The sequence below is a fragment of the Hippoglossus stenolepis genome, chromosome 5 (assembly GCF_022539355.2).
Source record: "Hippoglossus stenolepis isolate QCI-W04-F060 chromosome 5, HSTE1.2, whole genome shotgun sequence".
Taxonomy (NCBI): domain Eukaryota; kingdom Metazoa; phylum Chordata; class Actinopteri; order Pleuronectiformes; family Pleuronectidae; genus Hippoglossus; species Hippoglossus stenolepis.
In genome coordinates this window covers 28,788,123-28,810,622 of record NC_061487.1, presented here as the reverse complement: position 1 = coordinate 28,810,622, position 22,500 = coordinate 28,788,123, and the positions used below count along the sequence as shown (strand labels likewise).

The 22,500-nt window shown below is 43.4% G+C and overlaps 3 protein-coding genes across 5 annotated transcripts in view; 2 read left to right on the top strand and 1 right to left on the bottom strand.

The window, feature by feature from the left end:
• Positions 1-8,956, top strand: part of tbc1d15 (TBC1 domain family, member 15) — an 11,621-nt gene extending 2,665 nt beyond the window's left edge. The window contains exons 4-17 of one of the 2 annotated variants that reach the window (XM_035157885.2): positions 674-815; positions 1,153-1,360; positions 2,322-2,424; positions 2,511-2,702; positions 4,181-4,309; positions 4,414-4,517; positions 5,307-5,401; positions 5,520-5,636; positions 5,760-5,860; positions 5,988-6,087; positions 6,270-6,367; positions 6,454-6,570; positions 6,869-6,955; positions 7,228-8,956. In XM_035157885.2, the coding sequence (XP_035013776.1) occupies positions 674-815; positions 1,153-1,360; positions 2,322-2,424; positions 2,511-2,702; positions 4,181-4,309; positions 4,414-4,517; positions 5,307-5,401; positions 5,520-5,636; positions 5,760-5,860; positions 5,988-6,087; positions 6,270-6,367; positions 6,454-6,570; positions 6,869-6,955; positions 7,228-7,416 (1,782 nt within the window). In that variant the 3' untranslated portion in view covers positions 7,417-8,956. Of the gene's footprint in view, positions 1-673; positions 816-1,152; positions 1,361-2,321; positions 2,425-2,507; positions 2,703-4,180; positions 4,310-4,413; positions 4,518-5,306; positions 5,402-5,519; positions 5,637-5,759; positions 5,861-5,987; positions 6,088-6,269; positions 6,368-6,453; positions 6,571-6,868; positions 6,956-7,227 lie in introns of both variants that reach the window. The other variant, XM_035157884.2, reaches the window with a different exon arrangement.
• A 3,572-nt stretch (positions 8,957-12,528) lies between these two features.
• tph2 (tryptophan hydroxylase 2 (tryptophan 5-monooxygenase)) lies at positions 12,529-17,767 on the top strand. The gene is made up of 11 exons (XM_035157021.1): positions 12,529-12,751; positions 12,914-13,045; positions 13,455-13,635; positions 14,556-14,656; positions 14,892-14,959; positions 15,470-15,666; positions 15,909-16,044; positions 16,205-16,331; positions 16,606-16,701; positions 16,957-17,090; positions 17,324-17,767. Exons 1-11 carry the CDS (start codon positions 12,602-12,604, stop codon positions 17,496-17,498), a joined length of 1,497 nt encoding a protein of 498 aa, XP_035012912.1. The 5' UTR covers positions 12,529-12,601; the 3' UTR covers positions 17,499-17,767.
• A 1,500-nt stretch (positions 17,768-19,267) lies between these two features.
• The window catches only part of LOC118110024 (transcription initiation factor TFIID subunit 4), a 14,055-nt gene continuing 10,822 nt past the window's right edge, over positions 19,268-22,500 (bottom strand). For both annotated transcript variants that reach the window (XM_035157566.2, XM_035157567.2), the window contains exons 13-15: positions 22,268-22,324; positions 21,825-21,947; positions 19,268-21,515 (exon numbers count right to left, since the gene is read on the bottom strand). In XM_035157566.2, coding sequence (XP_035013457.1) covers positions 21,354-21,515; positions 21,825-21,947; positions 22,268-22,324 — 342 coding nt within the window. In that variant the 3' untranslated portion in view covers positions 19,268-21,353. The remainder of the gene's footprint in view (positions 21,516-21,824; positions 21,948-22,267; positions 22,325-22,500) is intronic.

Sequence of the window (22,500 nt, the reverse complement as noted above, 5' to 3'; positions counted from 1 at the left end):
CATGTCACATGTTACTACATCATCGTCTCTTGCATGACCTCTGACCCGTCACAGCTGCAGCTCCAACTGACGGAAAACTACAGTAACACTGACACATTTACATTTTGAAACTATATCCACCTCCGTCCACACTGACACACTTTAAAACACACGTCACATGACCGTTCACGTCCACTGGTCATGTGATGTAAACAGGAAGTAGACTGTCTCCTCTGCAGCTGGTTGCTTAGTAACAGAAACTCCTGAAGGAGGAACAGTGAAGGTGAAGAGTCAGAGCAGGGATTTCTTTTCTCTGAGCGACAACGAGGTGGAACTGTTACCGACAGGAAGTGTTAGCGACGCTTTGTGTTCACCGCTGGTAGTCGAGTCATGTGACTGATGAGAACCAATCAGGAAGAGAACGTCTGCGTCATTGTTTACTAAAGTCTCAGTTTCTGTTCAGACTAAAACACAACCATGGAGACAGTGATGACTTTTCAAACTGAAACGTGTGGGTGGAGCCTCAGACACCGTTCTCACCAGGTGTTCTCACCTGTCTCAGGTGATGTGATCTCCAGAGTTCAGCTCTGAGATCAGGTGTGAAACATGTGTCCACATACTTTAGTCAGTGTGAATGTGTCCTGATGAGCAGGTGTGTGTTTATGACAGGTGAGTGACAGGTGTGTTTGTTCAGGACTCCAGCTCAGTGATGGAGTGGGCTCAGTGTTCGGGGGAGCGGTGTCACAAGCAGTTGGAAACTCAGCAGAGCTACGAGACGGAGTGGGACATGGTCAATGCTGCGTCGTTCAGGAGGAAACCCTGCGCCAACGGAGAAGGTGAGTTCACAGCTTCACGTGTGTGGAGATGTTTATGTTTCCTGTCAATAGGAAAACTGTGTCAGTACATTCACCCCAGAAGAAACCTGTACCCAACCCTACGTGTTACTGATTACTGATGGATTACTGATTACTGAATGATATCTTATTACTGATGGATTACTGATTACTGAATGATTACTGCTGGATTGTTAAATTGATATTTAGATAATGATATTTATGGGTTTTCCAGTTTAACAGAACTCAATAACAGCTGACAGGTTGTTTCAGTGCTCTTACTTTGAAAGTAATGCTGATGTTGCTGTGTGTTTCCTGTTCCCTGTGCGTTGTCTGTCAGGCTCTCTAAACCACAGCAATGAGAGGAGCAGGGGTGCGTTCAGCTTCAGTGTCGGTGACCTCAGCTCCATCACAGTGAAGGATGAAGGTTGGACGTTCCTCATCTTCAAACTGAAGGAGTCCTCCCCGCCCCTCCCTGCTCTGCACTTCCACCAAGGTGGCAGCAGAGAGTTCCTGGACAGCTTGGGGAGATTCGCACTGCTCAGCGTGTAAGTCAGCAGACCGTCGCCAAAGAAAGGCATTATGGGATGAAAAGAGATCAGAGAGGACGACTGAACCTTTTCTTTTTACATCTGAATCGTTACTTGCGTCGTTTTCACTGAGTTCTCATGAAAAGAAAAGATTTTTCACTCCATCATCAGTCCTTTGAATTCAATCTGCACCAAATCACACGTACTTATAAATATCAGTCAATTGTTTTCATCATTAATTATCCTCTGAGAAATAAGTACAAATGTTAAATAACATTTTATCTCACAATGTTAAAGAAAGAGATTAAAACATTCCAGACCACGTCTTCCACCGGGTTGACAGGAAGTCTGTTCATCCAGCTCACAAACAAACTCACAGTAGAAACATAACCTCCTTCATGGATTTTTACGTTTTTATAGCTGTTTTCACATGTCCTGCGAAGGAACTCCAGAGAAGTGGATCCGGACTTTCTCTGCAGCTTGTCTTTCACACATGGACAACATAGCAGTAGATCCTCTGCTCAGACACTTTAACAACATCGACAAATACTTGCAAGATTCAGGTGAGGAGCAGCAGACAGAGGCAGGAAGTAACGTATTAATTCTGCTGAGGAGATAATTTTGTCTGCATCGACATAGGCGTCAGCTCTTATCACCACAAACTCTGTTGATCCCTTCGTGAGTGTCTTCTACGTGTGTGACTCAACAGGAGATATTTACAGTTTGTTTTGCATCATTTTCGCTTCCCTCCACTTGCTCGCTGTGAATCCGGCTGTGTTCTGCAGACTTTATACCAGGGGGCCAGGTGGAGAAAGTCTGCAGAAACTGTGGAGACTCTGACGCGGACATTTGTGTTCACACGTCTGAAAGCAGTTTATGTGTCGACAGTGAATCACATGAACTCCACATGCACAGTTTGACTTGGTTCAGCTTCACCTGAGATTGTTGTCAGGTGAATGTTATGTGTTTTGTGTCGTAGCGCTCCAGATGATGATGCGTGTCTGCTGGTCAGCACGACAAACAAGGCTCTGTCTCAGTCCTTCGAGAACCTTCTGGAAGACAACAACTTCGGCCTTGTTAACGTGAGAAACGTGACTCTTATCCCTGACATACATTTTCCCTCCTTGTGGACTTGGATCTAACTTTTTCTCTTTGTCTCGGGCAGAAGTTCAGAAAAGACCCATACGTGACCACGCTGGGCGGCTTCTCCAAAGTCACCAACTACATATTTGATGCTTTCCGGGGGACAGAGGAGCAGCACCAGCGCCCCCCAGAGGAGGTGGCTGACCTGCTGGGTGAAGTCATCCCAGGACTGGAGATCAACCAGCAGGAGGAGCCAGGCTTCGAGGTCATCACCAGGGTGAGAGGAGGGTTATCTCTGTCATGATACTTTTGCAGAACAAAAGTTCTGAACTGATTTCAGCCTTTGAGTTAAATTTACAAATATAATCCAAAAATGTCATTCAAACTGTTTATTCAGTGAACTGGTCGGAAAAATTAAGATGGACGACATGACGGCTCCCAAAAGTGAAGCCAAAGCCTCTCCATCGCCCCCTGGTGTCTGTCTGCAGTAGAGGTCATAAACCCTCCTCCATGTTAGCAGATGGGACATGGACCAAACTAAAAATCAAAGTAGACGTTAAATAAATGTTTGTCAAAGATGTTTCTGTCATTTCAGGTCGTTCTTATCTCTCTGATGTTTGTTCAAGTGTTTCTGATCAGTTTGTTAAAATTAGTTATTTGATGATATAAAAACAGGCTGAGACGTGATGATTGACAGCTGAGACTGACTCGTGATTGGGAGAAAGCGTGTGTGGGCGGGGCCTTGATACCACGACTCCACGGTTACTACTGCACAGACTCTGACTGTAAATGTCGTCATCACCACAAGATGGCAGCGTTTGTATCTGAGATATTTAGCTTCATTTCTGGAGGAAGTGGAGACGTGTCGTGATCTTTATATATGATCTCTTTATATACAGTCACTGATGGTCTTTATATACAGTCACTGATCATCTTTATATACAGTCACTGATCGTCTTTATATACAGTCACTGATCCTCTTTATATACAGTCACTGATCATCTTTATATACAGTCACTGATGGTCTTTATATACAGTCACTGATGGTCTTTATATACAGTCACTGATGGTCTTTATATACAGTCAGTGATGGTCTTTATATACAGTCAGTGATGGTCTTTATATACAGTCAGTGATCATCTTTATATACAGTCACTGATCCTCTTTATATACAGTCACTGATCCTCTTTATATACAGTCACTGATGGTCTTTATATACAGTCACTGATGGTCTTTATATACAGTCACTGATCCTCTTTATATACAGTCACTGATGGTCTTTATATACAGTCACTGATGGTCTTTATATACAGTCACTGATCGTCTTTATATACAGTCACTGATCGTCTTTATATACAGTCACTGATGGTCTGTATATACAGTCACTGATGGTCTTTATATACAGTCACTGATCATCGTTATATACAGTCACTGATTCTTTATATACAGTCACTGATGGTCTTTATATACAGTCACTGATGGTCTTTATATACAGTCACTGATCGTCTTTATATACAGTCACTGATCATCTTTATATACAGTCACTGATGGTCTGTATATACAGTCACTGATGGTCTTTATATACAGTCACTGATCATCGTTATATACAGTCACTGATGGTCTTTATGTACAGTCACTGATGGTCTTTATATACAGTCACTGATGGTCTTTATATACAGTCACTGATGGTCTGTATATACAGTCACTGATGGTCTTTATATTCTGGAGGGAAACGCTGTCCGTCTGTCCTGTCAGATCGACCTGGGATCGAGGCCCCTGGTTACGAGGAGCGAGCCGATGTCTGTGGAGGACTGGACCAAACACCAGGACCCAGAGGGGAGGATGATCCGGATCTTTCACCTCAAACAAGTCATCTTCAAAGGGGCACGTTGAGTTGATGATTCATTATTATAGATAAACTTTATTAATAATTAAATGTGTGTGTGTGTCGCCGGTCGTCACCTGTCTTTGTCTCTGTCGTGCTGCAGGGGCTGTGTCACGCCGTGAGGAAGGAGGCCTGGAAGTTTCTGTTGGGGTATTTTCCCTGGAACAGCACTCAGGACGAGAGGAAAGCTCTGCAGAGACTCAAGACGTAAGATGAGCGTACTCACCACTGCCATCAGTTAGGAGCAGCTAGTTGATTACGTAGTGAATCAACACATAAAAATAACATGATCGATTTAAACAATTTATCAAGTAAAACTACTAACATCTTAAACGGCCGGATTTTTGTTTTCCTGTTTAATCACTTTTTCTGTCATCAATACCAATCAATCAATTTGAAGATTGTTTCTTTCCTCTGTGAGGTTCATGTGATTGATAGAAACTCAACAGTATTGATAAATGGATAACTCTCACCAGTGAAGCAGCGTAGATGCAGACAGTCTGTGGTTCTGGGAGCACTTTACGGGTCAGGCTGGTTCTGTTGGGCTCCAGCAGCTGACAGAGGTTCATCCTCTGAGGAGAATCTAGATCTTTCAGAAGCTCATCAGAGGAGCTCAAAGGATCTTGTGGGTCTCTGAAGACCCTGGTCGTCCTCAGAGACTCGAACAATCCACACCAGCTCCACAGATCCTCTAAGAACATGATGTCATGGTTCAAAGGAAGGGAGTGGTCAGTGGGCGGAGCTTTATACTGTTTGATCTCTTATCTCCAACTTAACCTGGAGCAGGTCAGCTGTTCAGTGTAAGTTACCATGGTGATTTACCCCGATAACAAGTGAACGAGCTTCGTAGGACTGAAAACTCTGAATTAAACCTGAAGTTAACCTGAAGTTACCTGATAACCACAAATCCTGCTTCGTAGTACAGGCCTCTGAGTGTTGTGGTGTGGTTGTCATGGTGCTGAGGTCATTAACAGACTGTTGTTGTGACGTTGACAGTGACGAATACTTCAGGATGAAGCTGCAGTGGAAGTCGGTCAGTGAGGAGCAGGAGAGGAGGAACTCCAGACTCAGAGACTACAGGAGTCTGATCGGTGAGTCTTTGTCTTTTCATCTTTCTTCTGCAGCCGGAAACAAGAAACTGAAAACTGAAAAGTTGTTGAGTTTGGACACAGTCGTACTGTGAGATGTCTCTGTCATTTCTCTTTTTAGAGAAAGACGTGAACAGAACCGACAGAACCAACAGGTTCTACGAGGGCATCGATAACCCCGGCCTGGTACTCCTCAACGACATCCTGATGACGTACTGCATGTACGACTTCGACCTCGGTGAGAACGATCTTCCACCTGTGTTACCAGCAGCACCTCCTGTGGAACACTGAGGGAACATTCAGGGAAAACAGAGGGAACATTAGTAAAGTGTGTTTTAAACGTTCTGTCACGTTCTGTCAGGTTACGTTCAGGGGATGAGTGACCTGCTCTCCCCGATTCTCTTTGTGATGGAGAACGAGGTCGACGCCTTCTGGTGTTTTGTCTCCTTCATGGATCAAATGGTAGAGAAGCATCATCAACCTTTATTGTGAAAGTGTGTGACCCACAGGACATGTGTTAACCGTGTGTATGTGTGTGTGTATATGTATGTGTGCGTGTGTCTTTCTCTGTGTGTGTCTGTGTGTGCAGCATCAGAACTTTGAGGAGCAGATGCAGGGCATGAAGACGCAGCTGCTTCAGCTCAGTTCTCTGCTCAGACTGTTGGACTTGTCTTTCTGGAATTACCTCGGTATGAAACAGACCTTCTGTCTATCTGTTCACAGTCTATGCTAAAGTCTGTATGCTAAGCTAGCTGTATGTTTATGGGAAACTTGACCTTAAAAAGAAGAGTTTGTGATAAAAATGAAAAACAACCTTTTATTGTGAAGATTCAGAAGCTGAAGAGTGATGATGTCACTGTGTGTGTTTCAGAGTGTCAGGACTCAGGTTACCTGTATTTCTGTTTCCGCTGGTTGTTGATCAGATTTAAGCGGGAGCTCAGTTTCCAGGACGTCCTGCGGCTGTGGGAGGTCAGTCAGACTTCATGTTTGGTTTTTAAACAATGTTTGGAAGGGTGGTTACCTGGTGACCGACCTGATTTGACTGTCGTCCTCAGGTGATGTGGACGGGTCTGCCCTGTCAAAACTTCCACCTGCTCGTCTGCTGTGCCATCCTGGACTCCGAGAAACAGAAGATCATGGAGGAGAAGTACGGCTTCAATGAAATCCTCAAGGTACACACCCACTGATCAGTTCAAATGAATCAGATCAGAATCAAATTCATTATTTTTCATTGTCCTATAAAACTTGACACAGACGCAGCGAGGAGTGTTGTCCAGAAGGGAGCAGCACAGGTGTCTCATGCCTGTACATTAGAACCTTCTGGTCCTACTGGTGCTGCGTTCACTGATGATGCTCCAGATGTTTGAAACATTTGAAACATCTGGATCAGATGATTCAGCGACTCCTGCTCTGTCCAACACTTTGACAGCAGAGAAACAAACAAACCTTTGTGTGTTTTTTGTCTTCCAGCACATTAACGAACTTTCAATGAAGCTGGACATTGAAGAGATTCTTCAGAAAGCCGAGGGCATCAGTCTGCAGATGAGGAGCTGTAAGGTACAGTCTCTGGTCAATACATCCATCCATAGGAAACTGATCCACATCATCAGAAATCAAATAGCTTCAGGTTCCTCTGACCAGAACAACCAACCACCAGATGTGCTGCACGTGTTTATCATGTCTATCTTGTGGAATATATAGAGTAGAGAAGATATTATAACATAATATTTGATAGAATGTGTTTTTCTGTTCTTTACACCTGAGACGTGTCCTCATTGCTTCACCTGTAGTTTTCTTCCAACCAATCATCTGCCGTCTGTCGTCCACAGGACTTACCCGACTCGGTCAGAAACATTCTGGGCTTTGAGGCGAACGTCAGTGGCTCTGACCCGACGAACGCTGCTCCTCCTCCTGCGGTTTCCAGAGCGGCGCAGCGACAGGACGCCTGCTCCACCCTCCACACACACCTGCGAGAGACGAGCTCTCACAACAGCTGCAAAGTGGCCTTTATATCGTAGTTAACAGCAGAGACTGATTCAGCATCAGCAACGCCCCCTTCAGAATGTTCAAGGATTTAAAATGATTCAGAAGCTTATTTTTCTACCATGTTCTACCTGAGTGTCTCAAACAGTCGCTCAGTTATTCCTCCTGATTTTTATAGAGGGGGGGGGGCTTTTCACACCTGCTGGTGTCATCTCAAGAGTTTAGGTGTGAAACATGGAGGACTCGCCTGAGATCAGACACTTGTGTGATCCGACCTCTGACCTCAACAGCTCATCAAGAATCAAAGTATTTTTACTCTGTTTCACAGACTCTGATGATCAGAGTCAACACTGTTCATTGATTTTATATTGATTTATAATCAGTAAAATCTTGTTTCATTGGAAAGATACGAACACAGAACCTGTCTCTCTGTCTCTCTGTCTCTCTCTCTCGCCCTCTCGCCCCGTTCACACCTGGTATTAACATGTTATGCATCTCCTTTGATCTCACTTCCTGCTCTAAATGCAAATGAACACGTTATTTGTGTTGTTTAGATCCAGTGTGTTCCTGTACTTATACCTTTGTGAGGACCATTTTAAGCATAGACCCACAGAGTGAGGACATTTAGTCTGGTCCTCACTTCTTCAAAGGACTGTTTGAGGGTTAAGACTTGGTTTTAGAGTTTAGTTGTGATGGTTAGGGAATGTGTTATGTCATTGAGTGTCCTCACTAAGAAGTACAAACACGTCTGTTTGACGAGTCAGCAGAGTGTGAATCTGAACAAAGATGTGACCTGTTTAATAAACTATGGATCATTATCAGCTGATCAGTGTTGATGTGTCGTTGGATACAAACAAATCAAAGAGAAGAGAAACAATATGTTTGATTCGTAGTGAAACTGAGGCTCAGAGACGTCCTTCATGTGTCCCAGGACGTCCTTCATGTGTCCCAGGACGTCCTTCATCTGTCCCAGGACGGACTCAGGTTCACACTGATAACAGAACGTGGTCACGTGGCTCAGACTCTGAATGTGGTCTGGAGGGATCAGATCTATATCTGATCTGAGTGTGTCCACACCTGAACTTAGAGCTGTGATCGGATCATGTTAATACCACATGTTAATACCAGGTGTGAACGGCCGCTGTGCTGAACCGACCAATCAGACTTGTGTGTGTGATGTGAACTGAACCAGCTCATATATTTACTTACAGGAACACTGAGGCATTGTGGGAAATAATCTGTTCTTTTACTGGTAGTGATATCAGACGTCTCTGTGTGTTCTTAGTACTAAAGGAACACATGTGGTTACCGTGGTAACAAGAGGTGGTAACATCTCGGTAACGTGACATCTCCAGTAAGAAAATAAATGTTTCCTAAAAGTGTCGCTTTAAGCCAGTCGTCTTTATTGAAACAAAGTGAAAATATAAAGTTTGTTCAATGATCAGAGTGTGAAACTGATAAATCTTTGATTTGATTGTGACGGCTTTGTTTTTTTTTTCAGGTTTAAATTTGTGATTTCAGCTAGTTTGATGTAATGGATCGAAATCTGAGCAATAAAATGATTTCAGAATTTCAGGTATCTGATTTTTTGACCTGATAAATACATTTATATGATCAATGGATCATTGTATGAGAATCAGTTAAAGTTAGTTATATTTTAGCAGCTCATTTCCTGCTTGGGTGAGTGTTTTCAGAATAAAAGCCTAAATCAGACTCAGAGCAGCTGATGAACATGTGGCGACCAAACGCTGAGATAAATAAGAGCATGTTATGATGCTCGCTCATGTGACTGATGTTGACAGCTGGTCGCTTAAAACAAAGGATCCAGAACAAAACCCTGAGGAACCTCAGAAGTAACTACTGTCACTTTAACTGTGATAACAACTTTATGAACTGTTTAGATTTGATGAATAAACATGATGACATCATCAACAGCTGAACAATCAAGGTCACATATTTGTATTTAACCCCCCATGTGTCACTGTACATATATCAATAAAGTTGGTTAAAAAAAGATGATCTTTTCTGCATGGATGTTTGATGTTTAAAAGGATGCGTCCTCCTCCTTCCTGGTTTTCAAAAGGACACAACATCAAGAAATAACAGGAGACAACCACGGGAAACAACAGGAAGCAACCACAGGAAAAAAACAACAGGAAGCAACCACGGAAACAACAGGAAGCAACCACGGGAAACAACAGGAAGCAACCAGGAAAAAAAGCAACCACAGAAAAAACAACAGGAAGCAACCACGGGAAACAACAACAGGAAGCAACCACGGGAAACAACAGGAAGCAACCACAGGAAAAAAACAAGAAACAAAAGCAACCACGAAACAACAAAGGAAGCAACCACGAAAAAACAAAACAACAGGAAGCAACCACGGAAACAACAACAGGAAGCAACCACAGGAAAAAACCAACAGGAAGCAACCACGAGATAACAACAGGAAGCAACCACGGGAAACAACAACAGGAAGCAACCACGGGAAACAACAACAGGAAGAAACCACTGAAAACAACAACAGGAAGCAACCATGGGAAACAAAAACAAGAATTAAACACGGGAAACAACAGGAAACAACCACGGGAAACAACAACAGGAAGCAACCACTGAAAACAACAACAGGAAGCAAACGTGGGAAACAAGAATTAAACACGGGAAACAACAGCAGGATGCAACCAGAGGAAACAACAGGAAACAACCACAGGAAACAACAGTAAACAACCACGGCAAACAACAGGAAGCTACCACGGGAAACAACCACAGGAAACAACAGGAAGCAACCACGGAAAACAACAGGAAGCAACCATGAGAAACAACCACGGGAAACTACAGGAAAGAACAACGGGAAACATCAACAGGAAGCAACCATGAGAAACAACCACAGGAAGCAACCACGGGAAACTACAGGAAAGAACAACGGGAAACATCAACAGGAAGCAACCACGGGAAACAAAAACAAGAATTAAACACGGGAAACAACAGGAAGCAACCACAGGAAGCAACCACGGGAAACAACGGGAAGCAACCACGAGATAACAACAACGGGAAACAACCATGGGAAAAAACAACAGGAAGCAACCACAGTACCTCCACCGCACCTCCCTCCCCATGCACACACACGTAACCAAGACTAATGATTTGTTAAAACAGTTTGTTTTAAAGCAGACTGTTGATGGAGCAGCCTGTAACCATGACAATGGAGGTTGAGGGGGTCACCACAGATGACTTGTGTGGTTGTACCGTCATCAGGCCACAGTGACATCAGCTTCACCAACATATGAAACATGTTTATGATTCAGAAATGTCACAGCAGCTGAAGTGGCTGTTCATCACGTTGATCACGTTCCTCTAAATGTCACGACAGCCCCCCAGCTTCTTTGATGTGTGGCGTTGAAGGCGCCTGAGACGGACACAGGTATCACCTGAAATCTGCTCATAAAGCTGCATCAGAGTCACAACAAAGCAGCTGCAGCTCTGCTGCCGCCTCGCTGCTCTTTCATTTCCTGTGCTGCAGGAAATTGTCTCAGCACACGGCTGATAGCTCGCCGCCACTCGCCACTTATCATCCAACCATCTCTCTGAGTTTATTGAAGAGGAGGCGGCTTTGTGAGGACGCAGGCCTGACTGTCATTCACTCTGCTCCAGAGAGGAATCGAAGACGACGCCACAAAGATGACATCACGAATACGATGCCATGAAGAAGTATATGTACATAATATGTACATATATATGCATATTATGTACATAATATCTGTACATAAACCAGTATTCCTCCATCCCCGAACAGCAACATCTTTATGAACTTCTTTAACAATAAAATTGTAACTGTTAGAAATAAAATCTACCATCTCCTGCCCTCAGTTGGCACTAATACATCATCAAGCACAGAATTCTCAGCTGAGAATCCTGTTATTTATTAAGACAGCTTCTCTCTGATCATCCTTGATCAGCTAATCTCATCTTCTAAACCCTCATTCCCACAAAGTTACTTAGAGAAATTCTGCCCTTAATAAAAAGTACACTGAATACAATCAATATGTCATTATCATCAGGATGTACCACAGTCCTTTAAACTAGCTGTAATCAAACCCCTTCTCAAACAACCACCCTGGACCCGGAGGTTTTCAACTACAGACCGATATCCAACCTCCCCTTCCTGTCTAAACTCCTGAGAAGGTTGTAGCCAATCAGCTGCGTGAGTTTCTCCAGGAAAGTAATGTGAAGACTTTCAGTCGGAGTTTAGAGCCAATCACAGCACGGAGACAGTCCTGGTTAAAGTCACTAATGAGCTTCTAATAGCTCCAGATGTTTGTGTCTGTCCTCGTCCTGTTAGATCTCAGTGCAGCATTCAACACTATTGACCATCACATTTTATTACAGAGACTAGAACAGTTCATTAGCATTAAAGGAACCGCCCTAAACTGGTTTAAATCCTGTTTTATCAGATCTGTGCGCACCAAAGTTAAACACGGTGTTCCTCAGGGGTCTGTGCTCGGACCCTAACCCTTCCTTTATGATACTGATGTTAATGTTTCCTATTGTTGGAAAACTGCTGCCACTGATCTTCTGTAACTACCCTCAGTCTGCAGAAGTTTCTATAGCACACAACACGTCTCCTCACATCTTCTACCATCACTGAGAGGAAGTCCTCAGTCCATCTGCTCCTTCATCTCCATCAGACATTCTGTAGAAACACTTGAAACATGAAGTTACAAACTGGTTCTTCTCATGTAGTGAATCCTGTTGTTGTGTTGATGTGTTCAGTTCCATCAGCATCTGTTGGACTTGTGTCCTGGGAGAGGATCCTCACATGGGACTGAGCTTTATTCACTGATCACTAAGTTTCTGTTTGACTCTTGTTGAGTTAAGAACAGAGGAAGTTGATCCTTGTTAACATCTGTGAGACAAACTGGGAATATGAGACTAATAACATTTGACTGATTGATATAAAAACCAAAGCAGGTGAACTGCGTCACAATCACTTATAAAATGAACAGTTTTATAATATCCTCCTCCTCCTGTTTCCTCCTCCTCCTCCTCCCCCTGCAGAAGGAGGTGAACGTCAGAGTTGTGAGGGAGGAGCCTGTCAGTCAGTATAAGAGGGGGCGTGTGGTGGTGTCAGCCTCAGTGTGGTGGTTAAGGTGGTGGTTGTTGTAGCAGCAGCAGTCAGCCGTCAGTCTGGAGCCCTGGTACTCCTACACCCACTGGTTCCCCATGGCCTCGTCCCATGTGATGAAGGAGCCAGTTCCCAGAATGCAACCTGCCATGATGATGTTCTCCAGCAAGTACTGGACCAGGAGGGGGATGTCTCTGGACTCGGCCATGTTTGACCAGCAGCAGCTCCGACACACGGGGGGGCAGATGGTGAGAGGAGGCACTGCTGATCTTCATCATCTTCTTCGTCACCATCATCTTCTTCATCTTTTCTTCATCATCATCTTCATCATCATCTTCTTTGTTTTCATCAGTTCCTTGTTTCCAAAATGTTGAGTGTTTGTATAAAAACATTTTAACTCTTTGTTCCAGTCTCGTCGTCCGTCTTTCTGTCCAATCAACGAGAAGCCGGAAAAAGAGGGCGGAGCCTCAGAAAAAACAGCTGTGGTGTTTTCTCTAAAGAACGAAGTCGGATGTTTGGTCAAAGCTCTGAGACTCTTCCAGGTGAGATACAGACAAAGATCCAGAACCAGATCCAGGTCTCTGAACTATGAAGCAGGATTTGTGGTCATCAGGTAACTTCAGGTTTAAGAGTTTTCAGTCCTACGAAGCTCGTTCCCTTGTTATCAGGTAAATCACCACGGTAACTTGTGCTGAACAGCTGACCTGCTCCAGGTTAAGTTGGAGATAAGAGATCAAACAGTATAAAGCTCCGCCCACTGACCAATCCCTTCCTTTGAACCATGACATCATGTTCTTAGAGGATCCGTAGAGCTGGTGTGGATTGTTCAAGTCTCTGAGGAGTCTTCTACCTCCTCCAACTCCCTCCTCCTCCTCCTCTTCTACCTCCTCCTGCCCCGCCCCCCTCCTCCTCCTCTTCTTTCTGCTCCCCTTCTTCCTCCTCCTCCTGCAGGAGAAGCGAGTGAACTTGCAGCACATAGAGTCGAGGAGGTCTAAGCGAGCTAACGAGGTTGAGATCTTCGCTGACTGCAGCTGCAGCAAGAAGGAGTTTAACGAACTTGTGGAACTTCTCAAAGATCACGTCAACGTCATCTCCTTCAACACGGCTGCACACGCGTGGTCGACTGAAGCAGGTTCGAACACGTGCACATCTCCCATCACACGTGCACATCTCCCATCACACATGCACATCACACGTGCACATCTCCCATCACACGCGCACATCTCCCATCATACGTGCACATCTCCCATCAGCCCCCTCTGCTCTCATCACGTGTCCCAGTGAAACAGGTTTGAATCATGTGTTATCAGTGTGTCCCTGTGTGAGAGCGCCCCCTCCTGTTGGCTGCAGTGATCATCATTTAAAGAATATAACAGAAAAGTCAAATAAACTAGAACAACAGAGGCAGAAAATATCAAAATAATTTAACTCATAAGGACACGTAAGAAATAATATAAGAACATATTAGGTGATAATAGAAACAATATAAAAGGAATATGGAGTATATATGTTATCCTGTCAATCATAATGATAGCTTTAATTTTAAAACTCAAAGTATCCGAACAACCAAAGAACTTTTTGTATCTGAAGTAATAGTTCGAATGTGGAGTTAAAACAATGTCACAACATAGGTTTAAAATAAAGAACAAATATATGTTGTTGCTCTCCGTTTGATATTTATAACAAAGCAAATTTGTTTATATTGGATTTTGGGAATGTAGGTTTATGAGTTTGTATATATGTATAAACATTTATATATATATATATCCTCATTTTTATTATTTATATAGTAATATTATTAATTATTAAATGTATTTATATATATACAACATAGAGCAGAGGTAAAGAAGATATTTATGATATATGGTTAAGATAATTATAAGTGATTGACTAATGGCGATGAAATAAGTTATTTTTTACTTGTTTGTATAATTCCTCTTTGTTTTGTTTACATGTTCTAAATAAATACAAATGAATGAATCATCATCAGATGGTTGTTGTTGTGAGATGCGAACAGGAAGTTGTTGCTAACAGGAAGTTGTCTCTGCTCAGAGGAAGACGAGGTTCCCTGGTTCCCGATGAAGATCTCAGATCTGGATCAGTGTTGTCACAGAGTGTTGATGTACGGATCCGAGCTGGATGCTGACCATCCTGTAAGTTACCACAGAAGAAGATATATATAGAGAGAGAGTGAGATTTATAACTAACAGTGATCATGGATGACATCAATCATCTGGTGGCATCGTATCCTAAATATTTGAGATTTGTTGGTTATTAATCAACTTATAACAAATATACACATAAAGTATAAATGGAGTCTATATAAATGAAATAAAGTTTTATTGATATATTGAAACTATATGAAACCGACCTCTCGTGTTCTCTCAGGGTTTTAAAGATAACGTTTATCGCCTGCGGAGGAAATACTTTGTGGAAGTGGCCATGAATTACAAATTGTAAGTATCATCGTTTCCTGATCTCTGATGAAAACCTTGAGAAACATGATAACGTTTTAACATTTTAATATGTTAACATTTTAAAGTTTTAACCTTTTCACAACACTTTTCTAATATTTCATGTTTTAACGTCTTAGATTTCAAAGTTGTGACATTTTAACAGGGGAAGGTTAATTTTTTAACATTTTAATATTATAACCTTTTAAAGTTTTAACCTTTTAATGTTTTAACCTTTTAAAGATTTAATGTCTTTACGGCTTGATGTTGTAAGATGTGTTAACATTTTGACCTTGTTTACATTTTTACATTACACATCATTTAGCTGAAGCTTTTATCCAAACCGACTTTAAATATCATTTCAGCGTTTGAACATATAAAGAATTGAACATTTTAACGTGTTAGCATTTAAAGGAGTTAACACGTATGTTAAGATGTTTCAGTCTCATGACGGACCATGAAAACATTTAATATAAATCAGATATTAGGTCGATTGTGTGTCTCCACCCTCAGCGGACAGCCCATCCCTCGTATCGAGTACACCCCTGAGGAGATCAAGACGTGGGGGGTGGTGTTCAGAGAACTGAGCAAACTGTACCCGACTCACGCCTGCAGAGAACATCTGGAGAACCTGCCCCTGCTCATCAAACACTGTGGCTACAGAGAGGACAACATCCCACAGCTGGAGGACGTGTCCGTCTTTCTCAGAGGTCCTTCTTCCTTTTATTATTCTTATTATTGTTCTTATTAATTATTATTGCTATTAGTAATATTAGTATGTTATTATTATTGTTGTTATTATTATTACTACTGTTATCATTATTATAATACTCTGCTTCTTTTTATTATTATTATTTCTTTCTGATGATGATGTTCTGTTGAATGAAGTATTCAAACTGTGTGTGTGTGTGTCTGTGTCTGTGTGTGTGTGTGTGTGTCTGTGTGTGTGTAGAGTGTTCTGGATTCACAGTTCGTCCTGTCGCAGGTTATTTGTCTCCAAGAGATTTTCTGGCTGCTTTAGCGTACCGAGTATTTAACTGTACTCAGTATGTTCGTCACAGTACTGACCCACTGTACACACCTGAACCGTGAGTTCTCACACACACACACACACACACACACACACACACACACACACACACACACACACACACACACACACACACACACACACACACACACACACACACACACACACACACACACACACACACACACACACCTGTAACATGTATGTTGTGGTTCCAGGGACACGTGTCACGAGCTGCTGGGTCACGTTCCTCTTTTGGCCGACCCCAAGTTCGCTCAGTTCTCTCAGGAGATCGGGTTAGCGTCTCTGGGAGCCTCCGACCAGGACGTCCAGAAACTGGCCACCGTGAGTAATACTGCATGTAATAGTACACGTGTACTTCTACTGGACACACGTAGTTGTACTGTGTCCACATACTTCTGTCACAATATCACTTCATTATTTTATTTTCCTGGATGAACTCTATTACTTCAACAGTCTGTGATAGTGGCCTCTACAGGCCACACTGAGTATTAAAAGTGTATTTCCCCTTTTGTGTCAGTTGTGAGTCTGTTTGTCATTTTTTGAAACGGTTAAAAACTAAAAGTTACATGACGACACTGTGCTGCATTTTTTACAGTGTTATTTCTTTACTATTGAGTTTGGACTCTGCAAACAAGACAAAGAGCTGCGAGCGTACGGGGCGGGGCTACTGTCGTCTATAGGAGAGCTGAGGGTAACACACAGACACACACACTGACACACTGTGACACTGTAACACACTGACACACACAGACACACACTGACACACACTGACACACACTGACACACTGTGACACTGTAACACACTGACACACACAGACACTGACACACACTGTGACACACACTGACACACTGTAACACACTGACACACACTGACACACACACTGTAACACACTCTGTAACACACACTGTAACACACACAGACACACACTAACATGTTTTTTCCCAGCATGCTCTGTCTGATCAGGCGTGTGTGAAGACGTTCGACCCGAAGACGACATGTGACCAGGAATGTCTCATCACAACATTCCAGGACGTTTACTTCGTCTCCGAGAGCTTCGAGGAGGCGAAGGAGAAGATGAGGTGAAACCCACAACTACTGACACACTGCTACTGACACACTGCTACTGACAGACAACTGCTGACACACTGCTACTGACAGACTGCTACTGACAGACAACTGCTGACACACTGCTACTGACAGACAACTGCTGACACACTGCTACTGACAATCTAAACAATATAGACAATACAAATTGTAATGATTTGATGCTTTGATGTTTTGATGATTGTATGTATTTCTACCTTTGTCTCAGGGAGTTTGCTAAAACGATCAAGAGGCCGTTCTGTGTGTACTACAACCCGCACACTCAGAGCATGGACCTGCTGAAGGACACACGCAGTATCGAGAACGTGGTGCAGGATTTACGCAGCGACCTCACGACCGTCTGCGACGCTCTGGGCAAGATGAACACCTACATGGGAATCTGATCTCTGATTGGTCCACAGCACTCATGTAGCTGAAGCCTTTCATCACACCAACTTATCCTTCTGTCAGTACACACACGTAGTACAGAGTACACACATGTAGTACACTGTGAACATAATAATCTTCCTGTGATCAAACATGAGTCTTGATTCATACAACACGTATGAAGCTGACGTCACGTCATACGACAGTCACTGTCACGTTGTGTTTTTCTGGTCACGTGTGTAAACTATGATGCATTAAAGACGACATGTATGTTGCGTGAAGCATGTTCCTTCTCTGCTTGAAAACTTCATTACGTCCAAACTGTTTCTACAAGTTCATACGTGAGCGTTCATCTTCATACAAGTTCATACATGTTTCCACATGTTTATAGTTTCATGTTAAGGAGCCAGATGTTTGTCTCTGGAGGTGGAGACCAAACACAAAGATTTAAGTTAGTGTTTGAGTCACGTCTGACCAGTTCGGACATTGGGCCTAATTTACTAACAGTGCGTACGTACAAATCTGTGCTTTAACCGTGCGTATGAATGTTTGACGCACGAATCTGTGATTCATCAATATGTTCGTACCTAAATTTGTTCGCAGAGTACGAACAAATTTAGAACTTCCTCGGACCATGCGTACGCACAAATGATGAAGGACCGGCTGTCCTAGAACATGTAAACACACCCCTTTAACTAAATGCATAGTTATTCAAACTCAATTTATTTATATAAAAATAGTAGATCGTGTGTGAAAGTGTGTGTGTATGAATATGTGTGTGTGTGTATGAATGTATGTGTGTATGAATGTGTGTGTGTGTATTTTTTGTGTGAGTGTGTGTATGAATGTGCTCTTGTACAGCTATCTTTGTGAGGACCAGTTTGAGCATACAACCTACGGAGTGAGGACCTTTTGGCCGGTCCTCACTTTGTGACCCCTTTAATGGACTCTTTAGGGGTTAAGACTTGGTTTTAGGGTTAGAATCAGGTTTAGGGTTAGGAATTTAGTTTGGAAGGGTTAGAGTTAGGGAATGCATTATGTTATGAATAATGAATATCCTCACTAAGACAGCTGTACAAGCGTGTGTGTGTGTGTGTGTGTGTGTACCACCTCTTTTATCTGCTTCTGTCAGTACTTCAATATATCATGCTTAGTAGTACAATTTCATTAAAACAGCGCCCCACACACACACACACTAAAAACACCCAATACTACAAGTGGATTAAACTACTGCAACCCCCCAGGAAAACACTACACAAGCACAGCAGTGTTAAAGTATCACAATCAAGGACCATTACAAACCGTGAGCAGGTCAGAACCACATGCAACCAATAGGGGGAGGCAGAGGGCCACCTGAACAACCGGTAAAATCTATTTAAGATTATTTATAATTAGACAAACAGGACAACACATCGAAGAGCAACATGTGACCTCATCTCTTAAAGAAAAACAGACGTGAACATTTCACCTGAACGTGTCACTGACGTGTTGGCTGTGATGTCACTGTGATGTCACAGGTCCTGCAGTGTCAAACGAGCTTCAGCATCAAGGCCCCCCGATCTGGATCAAACAGGAACATCTGGAATGAATCCTGCATCTGCAGCTGTGAGCACGTCACGCTGAGTCGAGCCCTTTGACCTCTGACCTAGGTTTTTCATTTGCAGGCTGGTGATGTCACAGATCAGCTGTCACATGAAAATAAGTGTCTGATGATCTCATTTGATTATATTTCTCAAACGATTATTTAACGTGTTTTCTTTTCCTTGATAAAAACATTGACTCAAACTTAGTCTTAATTTTCTTTATTTAATTTTTTTTGCAAAGGTACAAATGACTGTAAAATTGCATTTCCTGAAATGCGTCAGGATCGAGTACAGAATGTAGGAAATATAAATACTCACAAAAATTCTCTTTCCAACAGACGGGTTAGTGTGTTGCCGTGACGACAGTGACGTACAGAACACACAGCTTCAGTTCCAACAATTCACGACACAGACCAAAGAAACCAAAAGACATTTAAAGCGTTAAAAACCTTCCACGGACACGCCCCCTTTAAAACTTTATTCACAAACTGCATCGTCAGCTACAAATTCATTAACAGTTCGGGGTTGAAGTGTCGCGTTCCTGCCGAGTGTCCACGTGGCTTGAACGTCACATCGTGTCCACGCTGACACTCATCAACACACCACCTGGAGCTCTGATTGGTTCACTACATGTCACATGATTCATTCAACGCCATACTGAACCGTGGGTCTGTTTCTATGGTAACACCGATGTACCATGTCACCACGTGGTTAAAACAGAGACGAGATAAAAATTAAATCACACGTGACCCCAGAGGAAGAGGAGGAGGAGGAGGAAGAACGTCTGAGGTGAAGTTTGATGTTGTTCATCTTCCTGAACGTAGCCTGAGTCTGTTTCCTGTTAGGAGAAGAACCCACTTCCTGCGACCAAACTGTCAATCATTTGACTTAAACGAACAGTTCAACATTTACGTTAACTTCCTGTTTCTTCGAGACACGTTCACGTTCATGTCCTAATATAAAGCTAGGGAGGAAATAGCTAGCTTAGCATTAAGTCTGAAAACAAGAGTAAACAGCTAGCTTATCTTAGCACAGTGTGGAACTGTGAGCAAACAGCTAGCTAACATAAAGACAAGAGACAGCTAGCTTAGCTTGGCATAAAGACTGGAGACAGGAAACAGTTTGAGAAACATTTGTTCTGCAGAGACGTGAACAAGACGAAATAATGTTGAACTGCTCCCTTAAGGTCGAGTGTCCACACAAACATTAAAATAACTGTTGGTACGACGGCATCTCACCAATTTGACCAGTGAACATGTGACCTACCATCATCTGAAAAGGTTAAAAACAAGCTGATTGATCAGCGCGGCGTTCAAAACGACCACCACACAGGATCTGAAACGTTGGGAGAGATTTAGATTAGATGTCGTCTCCGCATCGGTAGAGTCCATGTGTTAATATCCCAGGTGACGGAATTATGACATCACGGTGACGTCACATCGGGACCTGGTCATATGTTCAGCTCCAGGTGTTTTCCTCCTCTGTGTTTCCAGGTGTGAAGAGGCTGCGTTCACTGAACCACAGTTTGTACCAATCAGAGGAAAGAACCATCTTGGGGGAACGATCCCCCCAGGATACGTCAGCTGCCACTAACAGACCAGTTGCACTGTGGGTAATGTAGGGACCAGGAAGTAGATGTGGAGACGAGGAATAAAAAAAGTTTAAAAAATCTGTCTAAAGACCTGATCACACCAGAACTGATCACGTCAGGTTCGTCCTCGCAAACTTTGACATCTGCATATTCACCGTTGACCAATAACAAGTCGTCCTGACAGAGTCTGTGAGGCATCATCCAATCAGAGCAGAGCTGCACCTCTTCATTCATTCATGTTTTTAGTCTGATACCAGACATTTCTGATGTTTCACATATCAATCCATCGAGCTGCAGCGTTCTCATTCAGCTGTTGTGTTCAGGTCACATCCGTTAAAACCGTCGTCAGCCTCCGACTCTTGATTCAGAGACGAGATGAACCAGTGACTCCAGCTCTGGTTTGTTGATCTGCGCCATAAACACAGCGATCGCTGCGTCCTCTGACCTCAGAACAGGACTTAATGAAGGCACGCGGGTTAGTTCAGATGTTCTGGTGTGACGCGGTCGTTACTTCGGCGAAATACTGAACCAACACGGAACTGAAATGTGAAACTAACGCCTGCCATTAAAAAAGAGACATGACCAGGAAGTAGAGTACAGACGTACTGCAGCGCCTAAAGACGAGAGAGAAACACCTCAGAGGACGCAAGGACACAGCGAGGAGCTGACGTGTGATCAGTCTGTGATCCATCGTTGACTCATTTCAGCAGCGCCTTGTAGAGCATCAGCGAGCGGGCCGTGCTGCGGTCCTGCTCCAGACAGAAGATGAAGTCCCTGAGGTTAACTCGAGTGATTCGCTGACGGAGCTGCTGGCGGGAGGAGGGGGACACAGAGGAGCCGACACCCGAGCCTGAGGCCACCTGAGGGCAGAGACAGGAGCGTTAGAGGAGGTCGACCTCCAGAGACCAGATGCAGCCAATAAACACTCAGCAACAAGTCACCTGACTGAGACTCCGCCCACACTAACACATGTCACAGGACCATTCACATACACTCAGACTGACACATGACTCACTTCCTGCTTCCTGTTGTAAATGTGAACAGACCGTGGAAGGAGCAGCGGGTTGTCCACTAACCAGGAGGTCAGTGGTTCAATGTCCGACCTCAGCTCTAACGTCTGTTGTAAAAAAAACTATTAACTGGGTCACGTGTCGATCCCGACGTCTTACCTCTGGGCCCGCCGCTGCTCCTCCCGGGGAGTCCAGCTTGCGTTTCTTGCGTGGTCCGATGGCGGCGAGGGCTGTGAGGTTGGCGTCTCGTTGTCGCATCTGAGCCAACTCTTGCTGCTGCATCTGTAGAGGAGGTAAATTTAAATGTTCATAGAACTTCACAGAAAAACATCAAATCAAACATCAGAGGCCGACTCAGTGCTGCCCCTGGTGGTTGGGGGGATTTAAACTCTAAGAATGTCCTGCCCTCAGCAGAGATACTTATGGGTAATGACCCCTGACCTCTGCAGGCCTCAGGGGGTCCCTGAGGTGTCGGCACTGACTCGACCGTCTGGCTGTGGCCTTGGATCGGCACAGCGCCCTAACCATTATTTTCTACGTTTCCATGACAACTGGATCAGCTGAAGATCATGTGATGTGGATGGACCTTGTTCTGAACGTACCTCTTTGGCCTTCTGCTTCAGACGAGCCTGTTCTGGATCCTCTTGTCTCGCACGACTCTGGAAAGTCAATACAAAACGTCAGAGTTTATCCACTGACCTTTGTGCTGAAACACGAAGTTTGATAATATTCATCATTTCACACATTTCACTTTAACATCCTGCAGATGAATGATTTATTATTTTAATTTAAAACAAGGGAATTTTATAATAATGTTTTATTGCAGCAGGAAACA

Coding starts and splice junctions, on each gene's coding strand:
- tph2 (XM_035157021.1), top strand. CDS start 12,602: ATGGCCTCGTCCCATGTGATGAAGGAGCCAGTTCCCAGAATGCAACCT. Junction 14,657..14,891: donor AGCTGGATGCTGACCATCCT/GTAAGTTACCAC, acceptor GTGTTCTCTCAG/GGTTTTAAAGATAACGTTTA. Junction 15,667..15,908: donor CGTGTCCGTCTTTCTCAGAG/GTCCTTCTTCCT, acceptor GTGTGTGTGTAG/AGTGTTCTGGATTCACAGTT.